Source organism: Microchirus variegatus (assembly GCF_963457635.1).
Source record: "Microchirus variegatus genome assembly, chromosome: 10".
NCBI classification, from domain to species: Eukaryota; Metazoa; Chordata; class Actinopteri; order Pleuronectiformes; family Soleidae; genus Microchirus; species Microchirus variegatus.
In genome coordinates this window covers 25423768-25445977 of record NC_139811.1, presented here as the reverse complement: position 1 = coordinate 25445977, position 22210 = coordinate 25423768, and the positions used below count along the sequence as shown (strand labels likewise).

General features: G+C 39.4%; 1 protein-coding gene across 1 annotated transcript; it reads left to right on the top strand.

Moving 5' to 3' along the window:
* Window positions 1-215: 215 nt before the first annotated feature.
* raver1 (ribonucleoprotein, PTB-binding 1) lies at window positions 216-15261 on the top strand (the record flags this gene model as incomplete). Its single annotated transcript, XM_083896818.1, has 15 exons — window positions 216-560; window positions 2537-2603; window positions 4555-5024; window positions 6559-6750; window positions 6845-6965; window positions 7585-7685; window positions 7853-7888; window positions 9624-9690; window positions 10511-10701; window positions 10934-11015; window positions 12202-12344; window positions 13545-13616; window positions 13715-13849; window positions 14045-14110; window positions 15115-15261. The coding sequence occupies 15 exons, from the start codon at window positions 216-218 to the stop codon at window positions 15259-15261; spliced, it is 2235 nt and encodes a 744-aa protein (XP_083752944.1).
* Window positions 15262-22210: the final 6949 nt, after the last annotated feature.

Sequence of the window (22210 nt, the reverse complement as noted above, 5' to 3'; positions counted from 1 at the left end):
GCAAAACGCGTAGGGCCGGCCCTGCGCCCGAGTCCTGAGCGACAGATTCAACAGGACACTCGTGTACCCGCCCTCTACCTCGTTACGTCATAGTTACGTAGAATGCGTCCTCCTCTAGTCCAATCAGAAGCGTCGCTGGGGCCATGTGTGTATTGTTTAAACTGCTCATTTCAAACAGTTTCCAGAGCGAGCAAAAAGTTCCACCGAATCTAGTGATGGCGGCCGCCGAGTGTGTGAGCGCTGCTACCCGGGACGAAAGCGTTGACACGGGACTCACTTTCGTACCTCGTCCTCTGCAAAGCAATTTAGACGTCGCTTCCGTGCCGGACCACGAAACTTGGAGAGCCGGAGACCAGCACCACCGCCGCCGGCATTCCGAACCCGAACCCGGCGAAGAGGACTCTCCGACACCGGGACGCGATAGTCAGCGGAGGGTCAACGAGGACCTCGAGTCGCTGAGCCCCGAGGAGATCGATAGCCGCTTGGAGAGAACTCGCCGGGAGTTTTTCAACCGTAGAAAAATAATCATCAAAAATCTGCCCTCGGACGTTACTAACCAGGTGAATTTTAACCGTCGCTTGATTTTTATTGATTGATCAATTAATTGATGGGTCCGTTTAGCTAACGTTAGCCTAGCTCCTGTCTGCCTGTCATGCTACATATGTTAGCCCGCGAGACATTTAACTCGTCAGCTGCCTTTTAAAACAAGTTGTGCTTCGATTTCCCCCATTTTTTTCCTTAATTAATCTTAAAACTGCACTAACGAGCGTCAGAAGAAAAACAACCAACACCGTGTTTTTAATACAGTTTGGGCTCAGTTGGCTAACAGTTTAGGCTACGTAACAGGTGGTCAGTCAGATAATGTCAATCGATATTGGGGCAATGTGTGGCCTGTGTGACCTACTATTTCGCCCTCGTTAATTTTAATCTAAAGAATACATTTTATATTTAGCATTCTGATTCTACTATTAAAGCGGTCACGCTCTGTGTGGTTTAAGTGTAAGTATTTTAAAGGAACACTGGAGCCTTTTAAATCGGTTATTTTATTTTATATTTTTTTTGGAACGTGCCTGACTCGTGGGGAGCAATGAGCCTGCGGGCAGTACCATTGTTCTCGGAGAGGTGGGGGTGCATGGGGGTGTTCGAGATGTGAGTTGCAATAGATGACAAAAGGTGGAAGGCGTGTAGACAAAAAAAAAAGTTTCAGAAAATGCCAGACAGCCTCCCTATTTGTTCGTGAAAAAAAACTGCGCAGAACAAATTTTTCTCTCAACAATGAGACGGGGATTCAACCCCTCACTTCACCTGCACCTGCCACTGAACTATTCTGAGTGGTGGTGAATTGACAAGTTTTCTGTCAACAGTGAATCAAGAATTTGTCAAATTTAGAAATAAATCATTTGGTGTTTTTCTATTGCTGATTCTTGTGGTTATAAATCAGATCAGCCATGACCGATAATTGATTAACATTTTTCATTTAATTGTATATATTTATTTATTTATTTATTTATTTATTTATTTATTTATTTATTTATTATTATTATTATTATTATTATTATTATTATTTTGGTTATTTTTTTAACCAAAAATCTACATTATGTATATGCAGTATTTTCAATACCAATAATTATGTATGGTTAAAACTGCAACAATAAATCAATTATTAATCGATTACCAAATTAATTGTCAGCTATTTTAATTATTGACTAATCAGTTTGAGAGCGTGTGGTTTAAAAAATAATAATAATAATAATTCATTATTCAAACAAGTGCTCAGATTTTTCAGCTTCTTAAATCTGATTAGTTTCTGTATTCTTTGCTCCATTAAAAATACATAAATAAATCACATAGATTTTGGTTTTATGGACAAAACGAGACATTCGAGAATATCTTTATGTTGTGGTTTGGGAAATACTGAATAACATTTTGTGGAACAAACCATTACTCTGATTTATCGTGAAAACATCCGACATCTTATGAAAATAATTATCATTTGCAGCCTATGTTAAATAAATGAAACAAAACGAATACACATTTGGATGGAAAAAGCAACATTTATCAAGTTTCTTAGAACAGAAATGCACAGTTTGTATTAATTGACTGATCAATAATATATTCAAATCAACCAATGCCAGTCATGTAAAAAATAGCAAATACTGTTCCAGTTGATTAATTGGTGAAGACTGCTAAAATCTCTTTATTTTTCATAACTACATTGATCATCCAGGTGACGTTTTTGGCCCAAGCCCTTCTTTTGACAGATATTTTATGGTGCACACTTTTTGCTATTTGTAATTTTCATGGAAAATCATATTGGTTTGAATTTCTTTTTCTTCTTTTGAAACACATTTTCAGCTTAATGTGAATGTTCTGCCCCTCATAACAAAGGAATCATTAAAACTGAAATTTTTTGGGGAAAAAACAAGAATTTCAATGAACTGAGAAAATTAGGAAACTGATTCATCTGAAAATAATCACCTGTTCCAGCCATAATCACAGAAAATATGATTTTAATCTGAATTATTTTTGTTTGCAGGAGGTTCATGAGCTGCTGTGCAACTACGACTTGAAGTACTGCTTTGTTGACAAATACAAAGGCACAGGTTGGTCTGCATCTTCAGCTGATACAAGTGACACATCACATTCTGTGGTGGCAAACAACTGAGTTGAACACATAGTTGATTATCAGTAGTTTGGCTGTGGCACTAGAAATTGCCGTTTTACCATGTAGTGTCAATTCATCAGTAAAATGTGATGGCTGACTTATAAGCAAGAAATAAATGTGTAAATAAAAAAACAAATGGAATGACACAAATATCTGCTTCGACTTGAATGGTTTTGCACATCAGCTGACAGCGGAGGGCCATTAGTCTCAGCCAGATGGTAAATCCAGGGTCTGCTTTGCAGTCATGGATGAACGGTCACATTTTAAATGTTGTTCTTTTTGTGTGACTTTCACTTATAAACCACCTTTCAAAACACCGAGATAAAAGGATGTTTACTTCCTGTGTGGCAGCAGACGGATGATGGGGTTGCAAGTGCACTTGTATGCATTCTAATGAGGCTCTGTCGTGTTGCAGACCATTCAGACAGAACGTTCTAGTAACAGACTTGGGTAGGGTTAGTAGAGTTAATAATCAGACTGTTTGTTTGTTATTTTTCCAAATAATGCAGAGTTTCAGTACGGACAGGGATTTCTAGGAAAATGCTATTCTAGTACCATCTGTCGAATATCCTAAACTCCAATGCATGGAATCTAGTGAACATATCCAGGGTGCATGGCATGTTGAGTTAATCGGAGTAGCAAACATTTGTCATCTCCAGCCAGGCTTTTAGCTAGGATTTTTTTAGAGGGTGTGTCCCCCCATGGGCATATTTATGCCCACATCCATGTATTACACATACATAATGATCTTTATGACAAGGATCGAGTACAGTCACGATGAAATACAGCGGATCCGAGTAGATCTTAGTAAAACGTGTTGACAGGTTCTCAAGAGTGCGCTTTTCATTGTTTTCACTCTCAATCTTTGTGTAGAAGACGCTTTAGTGCTGTAATTAAGGGGATTTAATATGCATTTAATAGGTGCTGTTCCATAGTGTACTCGCATCTTAGTGGAATCGTTTTATTGGTGTTCCAAACTGATCTTGGACAGACTCTAAGCGGGTATAGACAGGCGCGTGCTGGCCGCAGTTTTTGCATGCGTCATAACATCGTTTTGGTGGTTACCGGGGGAAACGGGAGGAAAAAATAGGGCATCTTTAGGGACGCCCTGATAGGTAAAAGCCTGTCTCCAGCATGTTGAGCTTAGAGGAGCAGCTTTAAGATCCATTCAAGAAATCTCTTAAATGTCCTCACTTCTTCAAACACGCATTAAGTCCACTGACTGAATGCCTGCTGCTGCTGCCAACTGTATGTAGGGTACTTTATTGGAGTAGAAATATTTGTATTTATAAATGCAATCGTTGATAATACATTTGTATTTTATGTAAGTCACAGTGACTGACCAACTTTTTTTTTTTTGGAAACCAAGTGAATAATTTAATTATTGTTCCTTTTCAGCTTCTAAAATGTTATATAGAGCTAATGAGAGCAGAAAATATTCGCAAAGAATGCATTAAAGCTGAATAATGTTTTGTGTGAAACGAGACAATTGAACACAATATATTGCACTCTGGGAACCCCATTGGACTATATATATATATATATATATATATATATATATATATTAAAATGCACATAATATTAATAACAATAATAGTAATAATAATCTCAACTTGCAGCCACATGGGTCTAAAGTCCAGAAAATGCACCTTAAATTCTCATCATGCTAATACAGCCATTGTAGTATTAATTGGGTTGATGTCACAAAAATGCTTGTTGTGAGGTGATAATCTGCCTCTGTCATTCTCTTAAGGCAGTTTTTGTAACAACAGGTTTGTGCTGTTCAGTGATTTCTGATGGGTATGAAAATAGACCTTGCTTTGCTTGTGCTGACTGAACAATGTCACTGCCCCCACTTTACGCTTAATTGTGTTCGTTGTCACCCTCAGCGTTTGTGACACTGCTCAATGGGGACCAGGCGCAGTGTGCCATCAAAGAGTTCCACCAGCATGTGCTGCGTGACAGGGACATCTCTGTGCAGCTACAGCCGACAGACGCTCTGCTCTGCATCGCCAATCTGCCCCGGTCTTTCACTCAGCAGCAGTTTGAGGAGTTGGTGCGACCCTTCGGTAACCTGGAGCGCTGCTTTCTGGTGCACAGCGCCACCACTGGGCACTCCAAGGGCTATGGCTTCGTGGAGTACATGAAGAAGGACTCGGCGGCCAGGGCCAAGTCAGAGCTTTTGGGGAAGCAGCTGGGCTCCCGCATGCTCTACGTCCACTGGTCTGAGGTGGGGTCGCTCACGTACCCACTGCTGCACTCCAAATGTCTGTGTGTGGACCGCCTGCCTCCGAACCTGCTGACGGCCCAGGACCTTCGCAGCGCCCTGGCTGACACCCATGTGCCAGTCTTCTGCCAGGTTATAATCACAACACACAAACACAGGTTTTAATTACCAGGCATAACCTAGGAACCAACCAAGGTTGACTGACTATAAAATTAAGACATTTGTATGCCCTTGTTGGAGCCTCAAGTCCATATTAAATCAACAGTGTATTAAATTGATGGTTACAGGTTTTTATTTAAATTGTGCTTGCATGAGGTTTCATCACATTATCAGCCTGTGACTTGGACACTTGCTCTCTCATTGATAAATGGCTGCCAGCAGGCTCAGAAGGAACATTTAAGCTATATCTGCTCAACTCTATGATTGCTAAGGAACAGGTCTGCTCTTTTTTTATCTTGTTTGACGGCCTTTTCCAGCAGGAAATTACATTTTGTAAACCACTTTCTTACCACATCAAAGCGAATGGACTTTGGTGCTGGAAGTGAGTTCTCATCAACAAAGTAATAAAAAAAGCATTTCTAATTTAAATCTTGTGTTTAAAAACGTAAATGGAGAAATCAGATAATGGGAATTTTTGAGGAATACAACCTTCCAGTTGACATTAAGTGTTTATACAGGGAATGCTGTAAAAGACATAAAAAAACTTTTTCCCAGTTTTCGTGTGGCCACTCAGTCTCTCCAATGATCACTGCTCTATGGCGATGAGCACCTGACTCCCCCAGGTGGTGCATTCAGCAGGCCCTCTGGAATGAGAGGGGGTTGCCATTATTTTGCAAGACAAGCATTGTTACTCTTTGCTGCATTGCTCCCATGTCATAATGTTGTGAAACTTGGTTATATTGAATCATGAAGTCACAGTAACTTTTTAGATTTCTAGCTTGGATATTCATAAACTCTTCAACCAAACGGCGCTTGTCTAAGTATTGCATAAGATTAGTTATACATTTTAATTACGAGTGTGAAGTTTGAAATCGTAATACCTCGCTCTGTGACGACCCTCATCATGGGTAATCTTCTTGCTTCACTTAACTTTAACCATAAATTGGACATTTAATTATCAGCGCATCGTCACAGAGTAAATCTCCCGAGACTCTATATGAGAACCTGTCGGTGCCGATGGAGGTCTCATCTGTAACTTGATCTGGTTCTGTGAAAAAAAGTTCAGAAAAACAAACTCTTGAAACTCTTGATTCCCAACATTGCTTTTCATTAGTTTTATTCCTGTACATTGTGGGGCTTTTATTAGTCATTTGCAATATAAATGTCCCTTTTTAGAGATGTACATATTCTATTCCAATTGGTTAGGGTTAGTCCATATCTCATTAGGGCTTCAACTCATATGTTGATTATTTTCTTGATTTTAATTGAATACTTGTTTTGTCTGTGTTTTCCCAAACCAGGAAATTATGATTTCAAGTGCACAAAAATGATTTAGTTTTAATGATTTTCTTCTAAAAAACACTCAAACTGTTGAATAAATGATCAAAATAGTTTAATTTAGTCATAGATAATCGCATAGCGGTTGCAGCACAATACCTCGTGTACAGTATGTTTTTATGTTTGTAATGACAGTTGTACTTGGACTGTTCTTTTGTTCTTTCTACAGTTGGCTCAGGGACAAGACGGAAGTTTTAAACGCTTTGCTGTTTTGGAGTTTGCCACCGCTGAGATGACTGAAGAGGCACAGCGGCTGACTGACGGAAGGCTGCTCGGCGGGACTCATGTCAGGGTGTCCTTCTGTGCCCCCGGCCCTCCTGGAAGAAGCATGCTGGCCGCTCTAATTGCTGCCCAAACCACCGTACGCAAGTCAAACTGAAATTATTTATGTTTAAAGCTGTGGTCTGTCGGTGCTGAAAGGCTGTTGTCTTTTTCACTTCTTTCCCTTTTTTAAGGCTGTGAACAGGGGTAAAGGTCTCCTCCCTGATCCCACTGCCATGCAGATACTCACAGGCCTCAATAACCCAGCCACCCTCAAGATGCTGCTCAACCCACTGTCACAGGGACACAAACAAGGTGAAGGATTCTCACCAGCTCCTATCAACTTAGGTGACTTTTATTGTACCAGTAGCTAGATGTGGTTTGAAATTGAGTGTAACCTGACATGTCCTTCAGTATAAATGCCTCACTCAAAGGCTAATGGGTTTAAGATTTCTACCTCGTAACTCTTTACTTCACGCTTTATCTGCGTTCAAGTCATTACTCTCACAGCATCTATTTAAATGTAAATATGTTCTTATGGTCTTTGCTTATCCATAACAGTTGACCTCTTTGAGGTTTTGGAAACAGCCATTGACCTCTTTTTTTTTTTTTTGTACAATTTTCCAGCATTTTGGAGAGAACTAATGTTTAATCAAGAAAATAACTATTATTATCTGGGTCTTGAAATTATTTTTGTAATTGATTAATCTGTTGATTTGTTTATTTTCTTTCTGTCCGTAATACACCAGAAAAAGTCTAATCGGTGTTTTCAAAACCTCCCAATCATGGTGTTCTCAAATGTCTTTGTTTTGCCCACAGACCTGAAATGACTCGGTTATTGATTTTTATTAGTTAATGGTCTAAATTTTCCAGATATTTTAAGAAGCTGAATAATCTGACAACCTGTGGGTCACTCTGGTCTCTATGTGTTCAGGTCTACTTGGAGCGGCCCCTGCGATGCCACTCCTGGCCAACCCAGCGCTCTCAGCTGCCCTGCTCCAGCTGCTCCTTCAGAACCAGGCCAAGGCCCAGCAGGTACATCTCTGCTTCTCTTTCTCTCGCTCTCTCTCTATGTAATGTTCCCTTTTCAGCAGCTCAACCTGTTTTGATTCATCTCCCCACACACACACACACACACACACACACACACACACACACACACACACACACTCACTCTCTGCTCTTTGCCTCTTTACCTTCAGCAAGCCTTTCTGGGAAATCATCTTCTGTGGGCTCAGGTGCTGCACAATAAAGAAAACCCTCTAGTGCCTTGTGTGAGTGATAATAGTGTGTTTGTGTGAAGTTGGATGGATCCTGGTCCTTTTTTTTATGTGGCTGGTGATAAACAACTCTGTGCTTGGGTAGGTGAAGCTGTCGTTAGGAAGGCGTGAGGTTTTGTTGCTGTTTGAGTGTGTGTCTGCAGTTTGTGTGGGGTGTTACTTTTTGAGTGGCTTTGAGTGATGTGGTAGGCGTACCACAACTGTAAATATCCATTCAGTGAGAACATAATTTCCTACGTGGTGAGTAAACCTCAGTGCTAATAAGAGTGTGCTTGTATTGCTTAGCTTCCCCCCCCTCGTAGGCATGGAAAATTATCCTGTCACCATTATCCTGACCAAAATAATAGCAGTTTATTGTGATAACTATAGAAATGTGCTTTGATATAGTAGAGTTTTAAAAGTAAACAGGTGGGGCCTCAAGTCAAATTTACCACCATTTAGTGAAAATGTTCAAAAAATATGCATAAACGATGAAGGAAGTGTCTTTGCAACATTAAAGAGAAACAAGTTAACATTACAAACATTTTACCATTATGTTGCAATGTCGCAAACATTTTCATGAATGTCAAAACATTGTGAAAACACGTTAATGGTACAAAACTTGTGTTAACATGTCTACAAACAAGAAACATGGTTTTATAAAATAACAAAAACGTTAACTTATTTTACCAAAACAAAATTCTGTTCAAAACCTGTTACTAAATGTTGTAATTAGAGCTGCAAATAACAATTATTTTCGTAGTCCATTAATCTGTCGATTATTTTCTCGATTAATCGTTTGGTCTATAAAACGTTAAAAAAACGTTGATCAGTGTTCGTCAAACCTGGAAATGACGATGTTCTTGAATGTCTTGTTTTGTTTACGAACCAAGATGATTCAGTTTTTATGATTTCTTTGTTTATGTGGAGCAAAGAAACCAAGAACATATTCACATTTAAGAAGCTAAAACGATCAGAAATCTTGTTTTAATAATGAAAGAAGCTTCAAACCGATTATCCATTATTAAAATAGTTGGAGTTTAATTTAGTAATCGATTAATAATTTCAGCTCTTGTTGTGATGTTACTAAAACATATCAGTGTGGATATGTTGTTAAGTGGAACCAGCTGAGAAACTTGAATCTTAAGAATTATTGTAAATCATGAGGTTTCTGATTATTGGAAAGATGCAGTACAAAGTTTTCTTAAAAAAAAAGTTGGATAAAATCTATTTGAATATACTTGACCAAGGAGAACGGAGGCAACATCTTGACAGACGTGTACACAGCTTATAATCATCTGTTTAATGACCTTTAATATGTTTCATTAGAAACGGGAAGACACAAACTCTCTCTGGAATAATCTTCTCTCAGCTCTCATTATCTATGTTTTTAGTCTCTGTGATAGTTTTTTCCTTTTCTTTTGCTGGACACGATAGCTTTCTCTTGGAGCCGACCTTGAAAACTAGCACAGTCAGTCCAGTTGTTAAAATGCGTTATTGTTCAATCAATTACAACAATGGCGCTGTGTTTATAATTAAAATTGAATCATGCGGCTGACTGACTGTTAAGCATTTCCCTCACAAACATCAGCCATTGGGGGGAAAAAAAAACATGTTTGTCGACCTAGACCTAATTTGTCCTTTCCACATTCCCCGCTGTGTGGTTGTGCTGTGACCATCTAGTGACACTGACCACTTCTCTTTTGACCAGCAGGCAGGACTCATGACGGAGAATCCTCTGGCTGCTTTGCCTCTCCATCTGCTCGGAGACCTGCCCCAAGGTTTGCCATCCGCCGACTCCAGTCTTAGCTCCTCGAGTCACTACACTGCCTGTTAACTGCTTTTGCTTATGACGCTGAACATCTGTAGCAACACTTGCCTGCTAGTCATGTGTCCCGCTGTTTACATGGGAGATGATACAGTTGAGATAAATGTGCATAATTCTTAGCATTGCTATGACGATGGTGATGACGCAGTGTAAATATTTCCCAGTCACACATCCAGAAAATACAGGAAACATGTATGTAGTTTTAAAACGACACCATTTCAGGAAAAAAGCAGCTTCTACTGGTTAAAATGTCTAGAAAATGATCAGGTGTGACCTACCATTACATTTGGATGATATCATGACCCTGGCTCTCTTAAACCTGGAGTGGAACCTTAATCAATGTTTGTACTGAAACATGTTTGTCACAGCAGATGTTTCTTTGACATGACATAGGACAAACACATTACATACACCAGTGGTATGGGAGAAACTCGTACTAAAATATTTAAATTTAACAAGATGAAAAATCTGATTAATTGATTATTAGAATTAGTTGACATTTGATTTATTTATCAATTAATCGTTGCAGCCCTATCGCAAACAAATTCTCATCTCTGCTGCCAGGAGTAAAGGAACAAGAAGCACATTTATTAGGGACCTCGCACACAAGGTGGCGAGGAACCTATTGATATTGCGCAGATTCTTCTTATTTACTTTTGTATTTGTCTATCAAATAAATATTTTTTAAATTTATTTATCATAATACTAGATGGAGTAGCTGTAAAATAAGCAACTAGGAAAAAAATCAATTGTGTCCACGTCTACTCCCTAAGGTGGTCTCGGCCTGCAGCCTGACCCTCTGGCCCCGCTAAAGCCGATGCCTCTTGGCAGAGCCCTCACGAGGGATCTGGAGTCTCCCACAGCAGGCTGCGCCTTCCCCCAGACTTCCTCTCCCACCCTGCCGGGCATCTCCATGCCCCTGATGAATGGCATGATTGGAGCAGATGGCCTCACAGTACAGGGGGTGAGTCAAGTCCCGAGTAATTCCCACAATATGTCGCATTCTTGTCCAGCTCAAATGCACGTGTAATCGAGGAAGAATGGAATCTCGTAGAATTGAATCTTATCACTTCTATTCTGAAGAATTATTTTTAGTGGCTCTGTGTGTCTGTCTGACTTGTGCTACCACACTTGCACCTGCCAATATGACCAGCAGAGGCTCTGCCATCTCTGATTGCCTTGCTTGTACTTGTCAGGTGTCAATACTCGGAGATCCTCCCAAAGACAGACCTCTTCCTCAGAGTGCCTTCCTCACTGTCAACCACAGTTTTCCCTCAGGTGAGCTGTCTTAATTTGCTGTGGGTTTTTTTTCTTCCTGCTAATCATTATTTATACCTCCCCTCCCCTGTCAGCAGTGGTGCCTCCTCCTTCTTATCATCTACCTCCTCCTTCTTGGCAATATCTTCAGAAAATTTGGTGATAATTTTCTCTGAACTAAATGCCAATAAAACTGAATTACTCCTAATTGGTTCCAAATCCACACTTTCCAAATCTGTTTACCCAGCAGTAATAATGGCAACTCCACTGTTCTCCCATCCCCCCCCAGCTAAAGAGTCTGGGTGTCATACTCGACCACAACCTCTCCTTCACAGCTCACATAAACCACATCACCGGTTCTCCTTCTTTCACCTCTGCAATATAAGCTGCCTCCTTCCTTCCTCTCCATACCACCTGCCCTTCTGTCCACAATGGGTAGTTTAGTTTCCTAAATGCTAATTAATGTTCGCCCCACATCTAGTTATTAGACTATCACATAATGATACAAAGATAATCCAAATCGGAGAAATCTATGCAACTTCATTGCAACTACCATTTTTCGCTCGTTGGCTGCCGTCTTGGTCACCATCTTGAAAGTATAATCCAAATGATTGTTCCCAAGTGCTATGCAGATAAATCCAACGTATATCCTTGATATATAATCAATATCACATTATATCCATCATTAATATGAAAATTGATCTAAAAGCATTTGTCGTGTTGATAATAATTACATTATAATTATGAGGGTCCATATCTGTGTTTTCAAATTTGATGATTATATTACATATTATCCATTGTTAATGTGAAATCTATAATATCTTATCTATCTATAAACAGTTGTCACTGGTGGCTATCTGGAAAAATGGCTGCCCGTACTGAAAAGTATTGATCCTCCACATATTCCCCATGTCTTTGGCTATAACTGTACAAAATCTGATGCTCCTATCACATATTATCTATTGTAAATGTGGAATTTCATCAAAAAACTGGTGGTCATCTTGAAAAATGGCCACCGTATTGAAAATTCATTGCTCCACATCTAATTTTTCTTTCTATATGCCTTTTGGCTACAACCAAAATTTGACTCTTGTATCCTAAAATGCACAGTCCTTATAGTTTTCTGCCCCACTATTACAAATAAAATGTATCATTATTTATTAGTTTTGCCGCACTACCTCATATATTGTGTCTTCTGTCTCTCCAGGAGGAAGCTGTAGGCCTCATCCCTACAGGAAGAGGCCTACACTGGGTAATGTGTCCAACCAGCCCACACACCACAGTGTACAGCCCAATTACAACCTGCGTTACCAGGATTCCTACAGCCCGGAGTATCCTCCTCTCCACCAGGTAACATCCACATTCACTGCTTCATGTGTGGAGTAGATGCTTGTTTTTAACCACCTTTGCTACTGATGGCAGTCGGTGGCTGAAGGAATCATGATTCTTAATCACGATTTCTCAAGAACACATTGAGGGAATTTCCTCTAATTTGCACTTGGATTAACTTATTTAAGTTTAAGTTACTTTTCTGGAAGAAGCTGGAAATTATGGTCCGTCTTCTTCCTCTTTTTTTCACAAAAGTAACGTATCTTGAAGCAAAAAGGTTTTGTTTAAAATAAATAAATAAAAAAAATATTTTTATATATATATATATATTATAAAAGACATTATCAACTGTAAATATGTCAATAGTGGTAATTAAGCACACTGCTCTCCACAAACCTATTATTCAAAGGAACCATACAAATTGTGATCTCCGTTTTGCCATTTTCTTTAGATTTGCTATGCGCCCCCCTCCCTACTATAGTTCTCGCCGGTTGCATCGTGCCAATGTTTTTGTTTTTTTCCCCTGGTTCACCGACAGTTATTGCCACCAAACATAAACATTGTTAAGTTTCAATCTTGCCTGCGCTTTATTCCGATGAAAAAGTTTACAGAGACGTCAGATATTCCACCAATAACAGCGCCCGTCCACGTCGCGTCACAGAAAATCATCCAATGTAATGCAAGATGTTGGCTAAACGCGGTTACGTGAGATTTCATCAGAGAACAAACATGGCGGCAGCTACGCGACTGCTCGGACGGCTTGAATCTGCAAATTTTGATCACATTCAGATGTGGGGGAAACGGGAGGAAAAAAGTTCTTATTATTTTTCCCAGGCACTCTGCTAGCTGAAAACCTGCTCTTATGGCTACTCCAAAATTGAATGTATCTGTGAAAAAGGACGCCGCATGTAAACGTCCCGAACTGCTTATGTGGTGTTAAAAGGTCAAGGTCACAGTGGCCCTCACAAAAATTGGACACTGATCATAAAATTATTTTACAGTCAAAAAGCCCATGTTGCACAAGCCTGGAAAACCTTGTAGAATGAAAGTGTTGGTCGACGTCGGTACACACAATCGATCAGCTGTAATTACATATTGTGTTTTAGTTTGTGCTTCGTTGCCTGGTGATTTAATGGTGGTCGGTTACATTAATTGTGGACGGCTCATTTCTGTCATGTATGATGTGATTTGGTCCAATGCCCATATGGCGTCTCTCCTCAGGATCCATTGGCCCACTTGTACGAACAGCAGGAGAACCTTGATACCGGGGCCCTGGCAGGATTCGGACAGCAGGTAATGTATTTATTCCAAGATGGTGTGAGCAAATGATTAAATCACACGGTGGACTGGAATAATAAATGAGCTGTGCTGATCTTGTTTGGTCTTTGCAGCTCTCGCGTCACCCCGACTACAGCGAACACTTTTCCCACTATGGTTTCCCTCCCAGTCCACCCATGACCTCATATTTCAACCCAGGACCTGAAGTCTCAAGTAACGGGAACCTCTCCACCACCCAACTCAACCGGGTAAATCCTAAAGCTTCAGACTTCAGAAAGTTTATTGATTACTTGTCAGTGCAAGAAAGTCAACGTAGCCCCACAAGAGCTAAATAAAAAAAAAAAAGTAGTTAACATTCCGAGAAAAAGCTTGTGCTCAATAATTAATGCTTGTGTGTAAGAGCCTCGCAAGACAAGGTCTCAGTGTTGTTAATTTGTCCTCAGGCTGTGGGAATGCCTCCTGTGAGTCACACGGCCAACTACCCCCCAGGCCTGGGGAATGCTGCCAAGGTAACCTGCACACCCTTTGCTTTGCCTCCGTTTTTTTTACTTAAAATGTTCAAGTGTGTAAAATTTAGGGGGTTTATTCAAATACATTGAAAAAAACGAAGGTTTGTTTAAGTGTATAATTGCATTAAAACACCACTTGTTTGGTTTTTATAGCCTTAGAACAAGCCTTTTTTTATGTGATTTAAGTAACGTCTTTGCTTTATGGAGGTCACCATTTTGTGCCAGTTACTTTGGTTGAATCTTGGCATGTATGCACTACGTTTACGCAGTTCATTGTCGTGCACAAACCGATCTCGGAACCGGAGTTCGAAATATAAGAGCCAGATTGACAGATGAGAACGAAATACAGGCTCTGATGAGAGAGAACCGCGTTCTGTTCCACTCATTTGGACATATCTGCAGCTGACAAAAGTCTGCATGGGCGATAGCGTAATTTCAGACTAGACTGATTGTGCACATGCAAAACTTAGTTTTATTGCACACGGCTCCACAAAGCTGCAACAGAGCAAAACACCAAGTTGGAGAAAATCCTATATTTGGACTTGAAAAGAATTTGGTTCCTCATTCCTCACACTGATGAGATGAATGAGACTGTCGTACTGCCACGTTCCAGGTCAGAGCATCCCAAAAGTTGTTAATATTATTGATCAAAATAATTGTTTGGTCCCCAACCAAAGAAACTGACACTTTTTAAAATGTAAATGACACAATATATTAAAAGGGCCTCCTCTGTGTGAATTAGTCATGCCCAATGGTGACACTGCAGATTGTAATGAAGGAGCCATGAAGGAAAAACACACTCTGGCTCATTTGGGCTTCTGTAGAAATGTTTTATTCTACAAATTAAATATATTATTCTCAGTCTATTGAAAACTACTCATAACATACTCATGAAATATATAAGGGTAGTAGTATAATGAGTAACATGGGTGTTAAGTACTTTGTTAATGAAGACGAATGTTTATTTATGTTGCATGCTCGTTCTTTCTTCCTGCCAACTACAGACGCCCATCGGTAGCCACAAGCGCCTCTTCTCCCGACTGATTCCATCTCCTGAGCCGAGTCCTGAGGGAGGCTACGTGGGCCAGCACTCCCAGGGCCTCGGTGGCCATTACGCAGACTCCTACCTAAAGAGGAAGCGTATATTCTAAAAGCAATACCTGTGTGTTGAGCCCCTGCTACAGCCAGGACATAAAGGCATCTCCTCTAGTGAACACACACCCGGTAGTCCTTGGATTTGAAGAGGGCAGCCTGCTGGCATCTGGACACTTGTGTCACTCTGTGGGAACTTTGTGTGTATGATTTTAGTGTGTTGGAACATTTAATTATTATTTTTTTTAATTACCTTTTTAATTTTCTGTTGAACTTGTACAGTGAGGAAAAAAAAATAGATAATGAAGTATTTTTTGCCCTTTTTTTTGTTTTTTTAAATTCCTGTGTTGAGTGTGATTAATCAGCAGGGCTACGTATAGTTTGGCCAGTTTTTAGTTGTGTAACCTTCACTTGAATGAAGCTGTCCACACCATGTAAAGGGACGACTATAGTTTAGAAATCAAACATGCCACTTTTTAAGTAGCCTTCCTATTTTCATGTAAAAAGTTTTGCAGGTTTTGTTCAATGAGATTGTGTTTTTGTGTTGTGTTTTTTCCCCTTTTCTTCCACTGGTTTCTTTGGCTGTATGATTTCTAGGTTCAGGCTTTTCCTCACCAGTTTACATTCAGCTTTCCATCCACCAATAACGGCCACATGCTGGCCTTAACTTCTTTTTTTCCACGTTCTCGTCTTTTTGTTCTGCACCCATCCATCCTGTTGTTGTACGGAGTCTGTTCTCTACACTGGTTGTCGAGTGAGTGATGCACTTAGAGGTCACAGCGTTTCAGTCTGTTCTCACCTGTAGAGATTCCATTTTCAAGTCTCCGGGAAGTTGAATAATTTCCATGTGGTGTTTTTTTTTTTTTATTATTATTATTTTTTTATGTGAATCATTTGCTACGTTAAAATTTGAATGTCTTGCATCATCTTACCTGTGTTGAAAGAGTTGAGGGGCTGTGAACACCCGCTGTGATGTCGTCCTCCAGAGCTGCCAGCACAACATGGCCCAGCTCTTATTTGATAATCTGGTTCAGATGAGACGACAGCTTGGGTGATGGACACGGCAGATGTTCACATGTCCTCTGGGGTTAAACTAATGGAAGCTACTGGCAGGTGATTGGTCAATGACATGACTGTCCTTGTTTTTTCTTCTTTCTTTTTTTCTTTTGCTTTTTGTGAATAATTATCTGGTTGACAGTTTGATTGTGAAAACCCATTACCTCTGACTTGTGCTGACAAACGCAGCTACACTCGAGCCTTGACGGTGTTTTCTCTGTGACCTCATCTGCCCTGTGTTGGCTCTCATCTACATTTACCATTCCTGTGTTTATTTGCTGTGTAAATAGTTAAAAAGTTTGATTTTCTCGAGTCCAAAACCTGCTTTTGGTCTGGTGTTTTTTCTTTATTTTTGAATGAATTTGCTGCTGCTCCTGTTGTGCATTTGTTGACCTGTATGTGTGAGAAGTGACTGCTCCATGTTGTTTATGGACTAAGAGATGCAGTTGTTGAACTGTGATCGTCCTTCACTCTGATTTTAAAATTCTCACTGCAATCCTCTCATCTGTACAACTGTGTGTGCGAGTGTGTTTGTGTGTGAGACCTGAGCAAGTAAATGTTATTTAAACTCACAAATGGCAGATCATTTCTTTATTTGACCAGAAAATCTTATTTTATTTTATGTAACATTTCACCAGTTTCTGAGGCGTGGCCAAACATTTCATCATATTATTTTTCTCTTGATTATACCGCGTAAAAGATTTTAATTTTGTCGGCTCTGATTCACAAGTCCAATTTAAGTTGTTTAATATACCCTTAACAAGTTTCCTTAATTTGACTTTAATTGGTGCCCTAGGAGCACAACAAATTAAAGACCTTAATTGTAAATGGAGCTCCATCCATAATTAATCAAAATGCTAAAGGTAAAACTTGGACGAACTTTAGGAAATGAACAAAATCAGGCATAAAAATAGAACTGGTTTGTGCGTCGAGAGCTCGATCATACCAGTCGCCGTCAGCAGAATAAATCAGTCCTGCGCTGCTGGCATGATGTAGGAAAAAACCTTTTCAAGACATTCAGGTTTCAGAGGGTTCAAGCTGAAAGAAAGGGATCTTCTGGATCAGGGGTGTTGAACTAATTTTCACTGAGGGCCACATCAGCATAAGGGTTACCATCAAAGGGCCATGAGTAACTGTCATACAGAATAAATGAAACTAAATTTAACCAAATATAATGTAAACTAAAGGTAACTACTCTGTAACATGTAACCCAGTCTGCGATGGTGTTTCTTGACAAACTAACAGTTTTAAAAGTCTGTATCTGGTCAGGTCAGACCTGCTCACACACCTTCAACATGCACTGCTTCAAAAACACACCCTCAGAAAAGACTTTGAATCACGGGTGATTTCTTCAGCCACAATAAAGCTCGCTTTCACTGAGTTTGACAAGTGTTCTAGATCTTGAGGAAGGCATGGGGTAAAGAAGGGGGTCCTTGGGTCTGACTGCAGGGGGCGATATGGAGATGTCCCCGCCACTACTTGAACACCTGGACATGTTCCAGGATTGTAGAAGTGAAACGCTGAGCAGCTCCATACAGCCAGTCCCATGGTACTGTCCGGTGCTTCAGGCATGTACCTGTGCAGGCATCGGTGAGTGACGACTCAAAGATGAACTGAACCCCAAAACCAGTGTATATGGGTATCTAGTTAATGTAATTTTCTGATCCAGATGCTTCATCCATCCATCCATCCATAATCTAAAAGCAGAAAACACAAAAATTATTAACTCACAACGCAAACACAAATCACACAACGCAAACACAAAAGCAGAAAACACAAAAACATTAACTCACTTTAGCTCACTTGGTAGAGCTGCCGTTCCATGTAGAAGTGCACACTACAGATGAGTTAGTGTTTTTGTGTTTTCTGCTTTTGTGTTTGCGTTGTGTGATTTGTGTTTGCGTTGTGAGTTGTTAATTTTTGTGTTTTCTGCTTTCGTGTTTGCGTTGTGAGTTAATGTTTTCATGTTTTCTGCTTTTTTTTTGTGTGATTTGTGTTTCCGTTTTGAGTTAATGTTTTTGTGTTTTTGATTTGTGTTTGTGTTTTTTGATTTGCGTTTGTGTTTTTTGATTTGCGTTTTTGATTTGTGTTGTGTTTTGTGATTTGCTTTTGCGTTTTGCACCTCAGGGCCACCATACAAAACACACAACTAAATATTCTAACTAGGTTGCCTTTAATGACAGAACATCTCCTGTTACTAGCTGTTGTCTCGCAGCGCGGCATAGCAGTGAGTGTGACCTGTCTGAATTTTAAACAGTTTACCGCTCAGAGGATAATTTGTCTGGACGATTAAGCCTTCATTAAGAAAAGCACTTCATCAGCCACCAGGACGAATAACGAGTCACCTAAAAAAAAAAAAGTAAATGTGAACAAATGTCCAAGCTGAAAACAGTTCAGTCGTGACATTCAGATTTAATTAAAATGAAACTAAGAAACACACTGAAATGTCACGTTATAGCCTGAAGGTGTAATGACTGGCCTTTTTTTTTGTATTTGAACGACATAAACTCTGAGTGCAGAGTGATTGACGGTGAGGCAGCAGACTTGAACCCTTTTTGAATCGACAGTCTCTCAGCCTTCACAGTGAGGTGGTGAGGGGCAGTGAGAGGCAGGGGTGATGAGAGACTCCTCCGTCCCTCAGCAGACATCACCATGAAAGGTTTTGATTAGCTGTTATTCCTGGAGCCCGGAGGAGCAGAGCTGCTGATGGAGCTTTGCCTCTGATGGGCAAAAAAAACAACACAATCACACAGTTGCATTGGTCATACAAGCCCCCCCTTTTTCTTTGTTTGTGACATTTCACAGAGAGCAGTAATTATACTTGATGTTTGGCTCTGTCATTTAAGAAAATACTGTGTTCCTGTTTTTAACCTTCTGAGTGAGGAAGACTGTAACACTTGCATACTAATGCATAGACAGTATATAACATGGAAGTAGTAGCCTATTCCTTAACAACAAGGTTCTATTTTGAATTTGATGGATATCATGACTGAAGGTTCTTCAAGGTTATAAGTCATCTTCAGACTTGACTGAGTCAAATTTGAAGACGTTTCAAGAGGATTGAAGTGAACTAAAGAAGCCTCTTGGATGAGAGGTGAAATGTCTTCAGGTTCAACTCAAACAAATCCAGTCACCTACGGCTTTTTACTGAAGATCATGTACAGCCAGACTCCTTTTTTAAAAAGTTTTTTAAAGTGGTTAGTATTTCCCTGATGGGTGACAAAGTCAGATGAGATGTTAAAAAAAAAAAAAAACGAATTCAGCTTTTCAGCTTCTTTATAATTAATATTTTCTGGGTTTCTTTGCTCCGTTTGACAAAGAAATCAATAAAACTTCAAATATTTTTGCTTTGTGGATAAAACAACACTTGATATTATTGGTATGGTGGACCGTGTATCGCACATCGTCATATTCTCACCTCTAAGAACGGTATCGGCTCATCACTAGAACACAGATGTGACGTGATATTAATGTGTTTCACATAGAGCTGCAACTAACGATTATTTCCGTAATTGATTAATCTGTCGATTATTTTCTCGATGAATCGATGAATCGTTTGGTCATAAAATGTCATAAAATGTTGAAAAATGTTGATCAGTGTTTGTCAAACCTGGAAATGACGATGTTCTTGAACGTCTTGTTTTGTCCACGAACCAAAATGATTCAGTTTTAATGATTTCTTTGTGATGTGGAGCAAAGAAACAAAGAAAATATTCACATTTAAGAAGCTAAAACAATCAGAAATGTTGTTTTAATCATGAAAAAAGCTTCAAACCGATTATCGATTATTAAAATAGTTGGCGATTAATTTAGTAATAGATTAATAATCGATTCATCGATTAATCGTTTCAGCTCTAGTTTCACAGCCACTGATTTTATTCCTGAAACATTTACCTGCCTGAATCATGGTCTCATACCTGCAGTCAGTCGACCAGGAGTCCTCAGAGGGATCCGGCGAGGCTTGGTGGACACTGTGTCAGACACATTTAGATCATTTCTGCCTTTCATATTTCCACCCACACAGTTGCCCGACTCAGTTGCTGGCGGACGCTGCAGAAACCTGCAAATTCCTTCCCAAATGCAGAGAGGGGTTGGAGAGGCAGATCACAGATGCTGCACTACACATGTTTAGAGGAGTTCTATTTCTCACACCTTGTGTATGTTGAACAGGAACCGATATATTAAAATCCTCTGTAATCTACATGTAAAACACCTTGACATTCACACATGTGCAATGATTTTATTGCGGCTCTATTTTCGTGCACGAGCAACAAAGTGTGTAACCAAGTAGAGGATGTGACAGGAGCAGTTTAAAGCAGGATTAGTCATCGGAAACAACCCACTCCCCTCCTGTGACAAACCGTGTACAACAGCACTGTGGAAGATCTTGGCAGATCAGGAGAATCCTGCTCTACCCTTTCTCTTAATCCAGGACATGTCGTTTAAACGGCGCCTCAGCTCAAACACCCAAACAAGATTATTTTAAAGACAGGATTTTAATTCAGGACCAGAAAAAGCCTCCGTTGTCCCCCTGAAATCCACTCGGCAGTTGTGCAGCTGTTTGTCTTTTCCAGTGGATCCTCCTGTGATGTCGAACAACAAAACAACGAAGGATTTGAACAAAAATATTCTGATATTAACCCGATTGAGACATAAAATTCTAATCTGGAAAACAGGAGCGCGAATGTAAGATTCTCTTAGAAGCTCATGTACTCTAAATGTCTTAATCTGACTAAAGTCTGATTCACAATAGGATTAGCAATCTTATTATAGGTGCCTGTGTTAACAATAACAATATCAAGCGATAAATAAGACGACACAAGAGATTTAATCCAGTCAGATTATGAAGACATGTAAACATTGTAATCGGATTATGTATAAACACATGTACATTAATGTAGAATTGAGTCATAATTGGACTATGACCTGTAACAAACAGGAACATGAGTGGGACATTCTATTTGTTACTCATGTAAATGTCATAATCTGCCTAAAGTGTAATTCACAATGGGATTGGTAATATTATTATCGGTGCCCACAATAATAACAAGGTCAAGCAATAAATAAGATGACACAAGAGATTAATTCCATTCTGATTTGAGTCTGATTATGTGGACATGTAAACATATTAATCAGATTACAACATCCTGTATAAGGTTTCAACACAATGATTAATGTAGAAGTCATAATCAGACTATAACACATAAACAGGAGTAATCAACAGAATAGTCTCTTATTAACTCGCCTTAAGTCTGAATAATGTTTTGAGAATAGAGTTAATAATCTGATTATTGGCATCTATGATGATTTTTAATAGATATTCCCATATCAATCAGATTAAAGCAATCGTCTGAATAAAACACAATTAGCTAATCAGATTGAGACATTCTGATTTAAATCAGATTATCTAAATTTGTGTATGTCTTAATCAGGTTATAACATCCTGTTAGAGTTCTCATCACATACATTATACAGTGAGTTATAATCAGCCTACATTCTGTAACAAACGAGAATATGAAGTAACATGTTGAATATGTAATTAAACATGTCTGTCTTAATCTGAGTTTTTACAGTAGTTGACATGTAAACAGTCGTAATCCAGACTACTAAATATTTTATCAGCAACCTAATCTGAAAAAGGTTTTATTGAGGTTGACATTATGTATTCTGATATTCCAATAGTAATCAGATTAGGACAATAGTCTGAACAAGACACTGCCATTAAAAACATTTCATGATAATCTGACCAAAGTCTCACCTGGAACAAGCATGTGGCGTATTCTGATCATTATTTACACACATCCTATTGGGATTATAATGTCTAATTTGGATTTTAGCAACGATGGACATGATGGATGTAAACATGAATCAGATTAAGTTTTGTAACTCGTAAAAAGAGAATATCGATGGGATTTTGTCCATTAGCAACCCATGACTCAGGTTAATAATCTG